The sequence below is a fragment of the Amphiprion ocellaris genome, chromosome 20, assembly GCF_022539595.1.
Source record: "Amphiprion ocellaris isolate individual 3 ecotype Okinawa chromosome 20, ASM2253959v1, whole genome shotgun sequence".
In the NCBI taxonomy this organism is placed as follows: domain Eukaryota; kingdom Metazoa; phylum Chordata; class Actinopteri; family Pomacentridae; genus Amphiprion; species Amphiprion ocellaris.
This window is the reverse complement of record NC_072785.1, coordinates 30,998,132-31,008,585: the sequence shown is the minus strand read 5'-3', so window position 1 is coordinate 31,008,585 and position 10,454 is coordinate 30,998,132. Positions and strand designations below refer to the sequence as shown.

The window sequence follows — 10,454 nt, the reverse complement described above, 5'->3', positions numbered from 1 at the left end:
AGTTTTGAATCCTATAAAGAGGAGTAAAATTTTAACAAAATTGAAATGAGAAAAGGCACAGATAGCCTTTCTTCAAGAAACTCATTTGAGTCAATCTGAGCATGCTAAACTAAAAAGACAGGGTTTTAAATTTACATTCTCCTCCTCCTACAAAAAAGGGTCTCGGAGAGGGGTTGCAATTTTAATTTCCAATACTCTAAATTATGAACATATATCAGAAATACAAGATGAAGAAGGAAGATTTGTTAAAATCACAGGAAAAATAGAAGGACGGGAAATAACACTTATAAATACATATATCCCCCCAGGTAGTGACTGGACCTTTTACAGACGTATATTTGACCTTATGGTAAACTCGCAAGGAGTTGTCATTTGCGGAGGAGACTTTAATATTCGACTACATCCTAAACTTGATGCATCCAGCTTTTCAACCAAGAAAATACACTGATTAAAAGAGTAAATGCATTGATGAAGGAATTGGGCATAATTGACGTTTGGCGAGAACTACACCCTAAGGGCAGAGACTATACCCATTATTCACATCCGCACAGAGTTTACTCAAGAATAGATTATTTTTCCATGTTTCACAGTGAACGTTTCAGAATAAAGGACTGTAGAATTAAAACAATTGATCTTTCAGATCATAGTCCTATATCAATGTCAATTATCTTAGAAAAGAAGGTTCGAAAAATGATGTGGAAGTTAAACTCAAATATATTGAATGATTTAAAATTGAGACAACAAATAAAGGAGGACATTAAAAACTATCTTGATCTGAACGATAATGGTGAAGTATCCCAGATTATGTTGTGGGACGCTCTAAAAGCAGTGATGAGAGGGAAAATAATCTCAATGACATCACACTTAAAAAAAATAAAAGGGCAAAAATTAGTTGACCTTCAAGGAAAACTGAAACAACTACAACAAATAGACAGTAATAAAAGTAATTTGAAAATTAAAGAAGAAATTAAGCAAACAAAAAATGAAATTAATGACATTTATACCCAAGATATCCAGAAAAAAATTGTTTTTTTGAAACAGAAATACTACGAAATTGGGAGCAAATCGACTAAATTGTTAGCATACAAATTAAGAAAACAGAGAGTTGAAAATACAATTTATAAAATAAAACATCCTTATACTAAGAAACTCGAAAATGAACTGGAGAAAATTCAAGAGAGTTTTGAATTATTCTATAAAGAGTTGTATGCTCAATCCCAAATATCAAATGAGATAAAAATTGAAGAATTTCTGAAAACATTGAATCTACCGACATTAATATGTGCACAAAATGACAATTTACTACAACCAATAACAACCAAGGAACTGGATCTGGCGATTTCAAAACTTAAGGTTGGGAAATCCCCGGGTTCAGATGGATATACCACAGAGTGGTATAAATCATTAAAGGAAGAGTTATGCCCTGTTCTATTAAAGACCTTTAATTGGATAATGCAAAATTGTCAAATCCCCCCTTCTTGGAAAGATGCGGTGATTTCTGTCTTACCTAAGGAGGGTAAGGACAAGCAGGATTGCAGTAGCTATTGTCCCATCAGCGTACTCAATTTAGACTACAAATTATTTACAGCAATTATTGCTCGCAGGTTAGAAAAGATTCTTCCTGAATTGATACATTTAGACCAATGTGGATTTATCCAGCAAAGACAGACCTCCGATAATATAAGACGCTGTTTACACGTTATAAGACAATTAAATGAGCAAAAGACCAGAGCGGTAATTGTTGGATTAGATGCAGAGAAAGCTTTTGATTCGGTCAGATGGTTATTCTTATATAAAGTACTTGCTAAATTTGGATTCAAAGAAAGCTTTATTACAGTAATACAGTCACTATATGATAATCCAAGGGCCTGCATAAAAATTAATGGTGATCATTCTGACTACTTTCTCTTGAAGAGAGGGACGAGGCAGGGATGCCCGATCTCACCTCTTCTCTTTGCCATTTATATAGAACCGCTTGGCCAGTTACTAAGACAAACGACAGATATCAAAGGGGTTAAGGTTGCTGGAACTGAACAAAAAGTTGCAATGTTTGCTGATGATGTTTTAGTCTTTTTGGAGGAACCTGAAGAATCATTTACAGTGTTGATGACCTTACTAAATAATTTTGGACAGCTGTCTGGTTACAAACTTAACATAACAAAAACTCAAGTGATGACTTTGAACTACAGTGCTTCAGAATCCCTTAGAGATGAATATGACCTTGAATGGGAGGCATCATCTTTAAAATATTTAGGAATAATACTTACAAAAGATACCTCAAAATTATACCAAGCAAATTATGACCCAATATCGCAGACAATAAAATCAGACATTCATAGATGGAATCTTCTCCCTTTTCTAAATCTGAATTCTAGAATTATTGCAGTGAAAATGAATATACTTCCCCGATTGTTGTATTTGTTTAGAACATTGCCTATTGAAGTGAGTGACGGTCAATTTAAGGAATGGGATAAATGGGTCTCACGCTTTGTGTGGCAGGGGAAAAGACCAAGAATTCGTTACACTGTCCTACAATTGAGATAAGATAAGGGAGGAGCAGCGCTCCCTTGTTTCAAATTCTACTATTATGCATCACAAGTTATTCCTTTATTGCACTGGTGTAACCCAGACTATCAAGGCATATGGAAGACAATACAACTTAATATGTCTTCTAAATTCCCCCTACCAGCTGCAATTGCAGACAAAAGACTAGCTGAAGAGTTAGAAGGCATTAACCCATGGTTAGAACAAACACTTAAAACATGGCATAAAATAATTAAAATATGCGACATAGAAAAGATGTTAAAAAGTTTCAGATGGTGCGCCTATGATACAGAGTTTCAACCAAACAAAAATGATAAAAGGTTTCAAATTTGGATAGAAAAAGGTTTGACAACCTATTTTTCTTTCACCCATAAAGGGACATTACGGAGTTTTCAAACCTTGAGAACCGAATTTGGTTTGGAGCACACTGACTTCTTCAGGTTTCTTCAAATGCGTGACTACTTTAATAAACAATGTAAAAGATCACAACTTTCTCATGCTGAATCCAACTTTTTCAATATTTTAAAATCAACCTTCAATTCTTCATTAAAAAGGGGGATCAGTAAACTGTATAATGGGATATTAGATGCACAAAACGAGAATACTACTCATATTAAAGAAAAATGGGAACATGAGGCAGGAATAGAAATTTCGAACGAGACTTGGGGTAAAGTGTGTGTTTTTCAGTGGACTTCTACTAACTCGCTAATCTGGAGAGAACACTGCTGGAAAAACACTATACGCTTTTTTAGGACCCCAAAGCAGAGTAAATATAAAAATCTAAACACAAAATGTTGGAGGAAATGCGGGTCCTTGGACGCAAATCACTACCACATATTCTGGGAATGCCCTGTATTACAACAATATTGGTCTGAAATCCATAAGGTTTTGAAAGATGTCTTTGAGGTTCATATTGAAAAAGATTTTGCTAACCTGTATTTTGGTCTGATTCCCACATTGGACAGAAGAGGGGACGTAAAATTATTACAGGCACTTTTAGCTGCCAGCAAAAAAGCTATCACCAAAAAATGGCTAAATCCAAATTCCCCAACACTGGATGACTGGTTTGGGACTATTAGCGAAATATATAAAATGGAAAAATTGACATATTCTTTGCAAACTCGAATAGATAAATTCTTCTCAATTTGGAATAAATGGATTAATTTTATATCTCCTCTTCGAACCGACTTTACTTGACTGAATCTACGTAAATTTAAATCCTTTTTGACTGACTGTCTTAGTATTTGTATGGGTATTGGGGCTTGAAGATATATCAAAAGTATTGCTTATGCCGAGTTTCTTGTGTTACTTGGGTATTAGACAATATCGAAGAGAAAGCAAGAAAATCGGACTAACAACTTATCAATTCATTGGAAAAATATAGAAATATATTGTATATTGATAGCCAGCTGAATAATACCGAGATATGTCTTTTTATCCATATCGTCCAGCCCTAATACATACATGTATATAACTTCCTAAATACATGAGTGTACATACAAATACAAGTATATTCAATGTTTTATTTTGATTTAATTTAATTTTTTCTTTATACTCATTTGGTCTAATTTTGAAATCTGTATCTCCCAAATTTTTTTTTAAATTAATTAATTAATTTATTTTTTCATAGAAATATCTGCTGTTAGCTCCCAGTTCTGTTTTCTGTTTACTGTTTTCGAAAAAAAAAAAGAGGTTCATGTTGTTAATGTCCTAAAAATGTTTGTAAAATTAACATCAACCTTTCAAATAAAGAAATAATTACAAAAAATATATATATATAAATCATAAATCATTAAGGTGTCCACATATTTTTGCAATGTGGCCATAAGTATTTGGACGTTCTTTAGTGACAATGCTACTTCAAATGTCCATATACTTTTGGACACTAAAACAGTCACTGTGGGTTTACAACCTGCTTATATATTCAGTCAGAGGGTTTTGGAAAGTAGAAGATCCAAAAGTATTTGGACACTTTGGAGACAATCTTATGTTAATCATATTAAAAACAAACATTGAGCTGTCCACATACTTTTGGTTAGGTATTTGTTGCAGAGAAATCAGCACTTTTCTGGCCAAATCTGTTTGGACGTCCTTTTTTTTATTTTTATTTACTTTGAGTAAAATGCAGCTGATAACAAATGTGTGTTTGTGATGTGAAAACCTGCTGAGTGACGGACCGAGGTTTGGTCCAAATATCTCCAAGGTCTCAGAATCTGGAGGAAACCGAGTCACCATATCAAGACGCTGCACACTTCCTGTTCTGGAGGAGGAGGGGGGAGGAGGAGAGGGGAGGAGGGTGAGGCCGGCGGTCAGTTGATCCAACAGCAGAGAGAAATCTGTAGAGAAACAAGTGGAGAGAAAGAAGAAAGAAAAGGAGGAAACTGTGGAGACGAAGAGACAGAAGAAGAAGAAAACTGCAGGACAAAACAGGAGAGAATCCAAAAGAATATAAGAGAAAGAAGACGAAGAAGAGTGGATAAAACAGGACGAGTTAAAAAACGGTAAGAACACGAACACCTGAGATTTAACCCATTCCTGATGAAAAAAATAGTTATAAGTATTTTTTCAGAATGAAACTTCCTCTGCTTGACTTAATGAGTGTAATCAGCATATAAAATAGTATACTTCATATATTTGCACCCTGAACACAGGAGGTGTTTTGTGTTAATTTATCAACTCCATAAAGAGAAACAAATTCAAAATGTAAAATCCATTTTTAAAAAAATAAAAGAAATCTATGTCATGTAAAACTACTGCATTTTATATGTGGGTCTTTAAAATGTGCATTAACAAAACTTTTAACATGAATTTTTTAATGGAAAAATTGATGAATTATCCTCATTTGAGCCGTGATCTGTGTTTGGGGTTCCTCCAGGTGCTAATGCTGGGCATTGAAATGCCTTGAAAGGTTGTTGAAAAAATTCCATTCCTAGGGGTCCTTGAGAGGGATTGAATAGTCACTGAGGGGTTACAGGTTCCTTGAGGAGGATGAAGGGGTACTTTAGAGGGGTTCAGTGGTCACTAAGGTCCTTGAGGAGGTCCCAGAGGTCCTGGACAGGGGTCAAATGGTCACTGAGGTGTTCCAGATGTCCTTGAAGAGGTGTCTTGGGGGCTTTCAGTGGTCCTTGAGAACAATTTGTTGTTTCAGAAAACTAGCTGACCTCTACAGATTATGATTGAGGTGCTCAAGGGGTCCTTGAAGAGAACCTAGGGGTCCTTCTGAGGGGTCAGAAGGTCACTGAGGTGTTCCAGAGGTCATTGAAGAGGTCCCTGAAGTACTTGAGAGGGGTCAGATGATAACTGAGGTCCTTAAGGAGATGCCAGGAGTCCCCGAGAAGGGTTAGATCATGACTGATGTGTTCCAGAGGTCCTTGAAAAGGTTGCTGAGGTCCTTGAGAGGGGTCATATGGTCATTGAGGTTTTTCAGAGGTCCTTGAGGAGGACCCGGGAGTGCCTGAGAGGGGTTCAGCGGTTACTGAGGTGTTTCAGGGGTTTCTGAAGTGGTCACTGAGGACCTTGATAAGGTCCCAGAGGTCCTTAATGAGATACGAGGAGTCTCTGAGAAGGGTTAGATTGTGATTAAGGTGTTCCAGGGTTCCTTGAAGAGGTCCTGGAGAGGGGTCAGATGGTCATTGTGGTGTTCCAGGGGTCCTTGAAGAGACGTGAAGGACGCCATGGCACTAAATATTGACTAAAATGGTTCCTAAGTTAATAATGAGATTTAAACAATGTTTATTGGGATTTTTTAGTTTCTACCATTTTTGGATTATTAAACATCATTGCTGTTCCTGCGAAACAAACATATCAGGAGAGTTCGTTTCCATCAATATCTACAATTATTAATCAGTTTTAATGGCCCATATCTATAAACACACACTACTACAGCTGCTGACTCCTCTGATTCTATTTAAGTAGAACCCATTAGATCCACTCATTACATTCAAACACTACAGTGGGAAAGTCTGAGGAGCTCAGCAAAGAAAACTATTGAGTTTAACAAAAGACAAAGTCACTTGGAGCCATTTGAAAGCAGCTTCAGATCCAGAATCATCTGTTTGTCAGAAGAAAGTTCATGGTCCAGTTGGGTTACTGCCACCATCAGGAAGAAAACACAAACTATCACCTGCTGCTGAGAGATGATTGGCCAGGATGGTCAGCAATCAACTAAGAATCATCAAAAAGCAGGTCTGAATGAATGAGAAGCTGCTGGAACACAGCTGTCAGTGTCCACAGGGTTTTACATCAACATGAGCTGAGAGGATCCATGAAGAAGGAAGTTCTTCCTCTAGAAGGAGAACCTTAAAGCTCCACTAAAGTCTGCTGCTGATCACATGGACAAAGAAAAGACCTTCTGGAGGAAAGTTCTGTGGTCAGATGGAAGAAAAACTGAAGGTGAGGCCTTTAACCCCAAGAACACCAAACTTACCATCAAGCATAGAGGTGGCAGTATCATGCTCTGGGGCTTTCTCGAAGTGCTTCTGGAATGGTTTCAGACTGGGTGTTGGACTGGTTCTGGACTTCGTTGGGACGGGTTTATGTTTGGTTTCAGTCTTGGTTCTCCTGGTTTTGGATGTGATTTAAAGTTGGTTCAGGATTTATTTTACTCTAGATCTGGTCCTGGATGAGGACTGGTTTCAAATTGCCTTGGATGTGTCTTGGACTTTTTAAGGAGTAGTTCTGATTTGGTCTTGGTCCCAGTTTTGTATGGCTTTTTGACTTTTTTGGGACTGGTTTCAGACTGTATTCTGACTGGTTCTGAGCATTTTTTGGACTAATTTAGGTTTGATTTTGGTCCAGTTTTAGACCCATTATAGGACTGGTTTCAGACCGTCTTTTTTTTTTTAACCCCAAGAACACCAAACCTACCACCAAGCACGGTGGTGGCAGTATCATGCTCTGTGGAACTGGAGCTTAATGAAGAAGGAGGATTACCTCCACATTCCTCAGGAAAACCTACAACCATCAACAGAAGGTTGATCTTGGACACAGTTGGATGTTTCAACAAGATAAAGAGTCCAAACACACATCAGATGTGGTAAAGAAATGGTTCCATCAGGCTGGAATGAAGGTTCTAGACTGGTCTCCCCAAAGTCCTGACTTAAACCCATCAAGAACCTGTGGACTGATGAAGAAAGAAGTCTGAGTCAGAAAGACGACAAATTTAGTTGAACTGAACCAATTCTGTCCAGAGGAGTCAAAGATAAACCAGAAGATTGAAACTAGAAGAACCAAACAGAGGTGGACAAATTTAACCAAATGCTAGCACTGATGTGTGTATATGTTTGACTCAGCAGATTTTGTTGTATTTCCAGAAGACCTTTAACAAATCTATGACAGAACCAAAATTCCTGATTGTTTTTTTATGATACTCATGTGTTTCAATGATCCCATCATAGAAAATTAGGAGTTATAGGAGTCATTGGAACCTCAAACCGACCAGGATATACAACCCAAGACTCAAGAAAATCCTTCTAAGCTAAAATTATAAACATGTAAATGTGCAAAACATTGACTCTTTAACCCTTCCGCTGTCTTCATTTACAGGCACCAAAAAATATTGTTTCCTTGTCTGAAAGAAATCCAAAAATTCAGCAAAAAATTCCACAAATTTCTGAAAATTTGTAAAACCTTCAGGAAGAAAATTCCAATAATTCCTCAAAAGTTTCCTTTAAAAGTTTTATTTGAAAAAAAAATCCCCAAATTTGGCAAGAAAATTCTTGTAAATATTTTCAAAAAATTAGTAAAAATCCTCCAAAAAAATCCTAAAAATATCTAGTGTTAAACAGTTACTGACTCAATCAATCAATGTAAAATCTATCAAAATTATCAGAAAACATGACGGCTGGTATTTATGGACAAATTACTGAACAGAACAACCAGGGACCAGAACCACAAAATAAACAGGCAAAGATAAGTTTAGTGATTGTTTCATTGCAGAGTTGAGGGTCTTCCACATCTGTTCAGTTATCTGGGGTCATTGACGGCTTCAGGTTCAAACTGTTTCTGTTTGTTTTGACAGACGTCATCACCTGAGGAGGCGGAGCTTAAGGAAATGGCAGGTCGGTTGTTCTGCTGTTGGACTCCACTTTGGATCATTCTCTTCCTGCTCAATAACGTCTCCACTGACCCATCCTCGCCGTCAAAATATGCCCTTCACCAAACCAGCGCCAATTTCGAGGACGCCGTGCAGCACTGTTCGCCCGGCGTCCTCACCACCATCGCCACGCAGCAGGAAGTCGACGACATCCTCAAGCTCATCTCTGACTCGGTGCCACTTCAGGGCGATTTCACCTTCTGGGTCGGGCTGAGGAAGGCCAGGAACGAGTGCGTGGTTCTGTCGCAGCCGCTCAGAGGATTCAGGTGGACTGAGGACAGCAGCGAAGAGTCGCAGGTGAGCCGCTGGGAACAGGAGCCGGTTCAGACCTGCACCGGGGTCCGATGTGCGGCGCTGAAGGGGCGGTTTGACGGGTTGACAGTAAGGTGGGGTCTGATCCCGGTCACATGTAAGAACGGGTACCCCTTCATCTGCAAGCTGAAGAACGAACAGACAGGTGGGTCTCCTCAGGGTGAACAGGCCACTGTAAATCCACAACCAGAACCTGAACCTGAACCAGCAACGCCTGAACCTAAACCAGCTACAACAGAACCATCCAAACCAGCTACACCCAAACCCAGACCTGTAACAGCAGAACCTGAGCCAGCTACACCAAAACCTGAACTCACTATGGAGGGACCAGAACCTGAACTGGGTCCTGATTCTGGTCCAGATGTGATGTCTGATGTATGTCAGCATCCCATCATCCCTGGAACCCGTTCCCTTATTCTGGACCCTGACAACAGCAGCTGGGTCCAGGTGGAGTGCTGGTCCACCGTTAAGCTGGACCTGCACTGTTCGGGTCAACCCGCCATGTGGCGAACACTGGACGGGTCACCGGCTAACTTCAGCACCGCCTGCCTGCAATGTCCACACGGCTTCCAGAAAGACGTCTTCGGACGCTGTATGGATGTGGACGAGTGCGCCAACCCGGACGGCGCCCCCTGCAGGCAGACCTGCCTGAACACCGAGGGCTCCTACAGGTGCGTCTGCTCCGACGCCGACGAGAAACAGCACGACGAAGGTTCTCCATCCTGTCAGGACCAGGAGACGGTCGAGGACAGCGGCGCGTTGTCAGGGATCCTGATCCCGGTTCTGATCGCTGTGGTGGCGCTGGTGGTTCTGGTGGTCGTCGTCGTGGTGACGGTGAAGTGCTGCTTGATGAGGCAGTCCAAGAAACGCGCCATAAAGGCGGCGGAGAAGATGGCGATGAAAAGCAAACAGGAAAAGGACTCCTTCCAAACAGCCAATGAGAAGACAGCAACATGAGGCAGCAGGGCCGTGATTGGTCGTGTTCAATGACATCATCAGTGTTTGTTTACTGTTGCATGAGAATATTAAAGTTCATTTCAGTTTTTAAACTAAAACCTCATCAACCTTCTGAATCTTTAAACCAGATTTTCCAAAAATGTTTTCTCTATTTTTTCTTAATTAAATTCATTTGTGCAGTTTAAACACAACAGCCAGACTCACCTGGTTTTTACCTATTTACTTAAAGGCACCTGAGTGGCAAAATAATCCCTGAACATTGTCTGACCAGCAGCTCTGCTCCTTCAAGTGTTTGTGTTGATATTGTGGAGTTTTCTTTGCTTCGCTGTCATTGAATATTAATTGGATTCATTAAGAATATATATCTACCACTACAGATTTATACAAGAAATAATGATTATTTAGTTTTAATTAAGCCAATCAGTTTCTGCCTGGAAATATCAGATTAAACATTAAATGCACTTAAATTATTTTTTTTTAACATCACTAAAAGTTATATACTTTAAATATTGTTTGTTATTTAAAGACAAATTATTAATTAGGACAT

The 10,454-nt window shown here is 39.0% G+C and overlaps 1 protein-coding gene across 1 annotated transcript; it reads left to right on the top strand.

Annotated features, from left to right (window-relative positions):
• The first annotated feature begins 4,847 nt into the window (after positions 1–4,847).
• Positions 4,848–10,098, top strand: clec14a (C-type lectin domain containing 14A). The gene is made up of 2 exons (XM_023282113.3): positions 4,848–5,045; positions 8,564–10,098. Exon 2 carries the CDS (start codon positions 8,597–8,599, stop codon positions 9,905–9,907), a length of 1,311 nt encoding a protein of 436 aa, XP_023137881.1. The 5' UTR covers positions 4,848–5,045; positions 8,564–8,596; the 3' UTR covers positions 9,908–10,098.
• Positions 10,099–10,454: the final 356 nt, after the last annotated feature.

What these genes read in the sequence shown, in the direction of transcription:
- clec14a (XM_023282113.3), top strand. Translation starts at nt 8,597, where the DNA reads ATGGCAGGTCGGTTGTTCTGCTGTTGGACTCCACTTTGGATCATTCTC.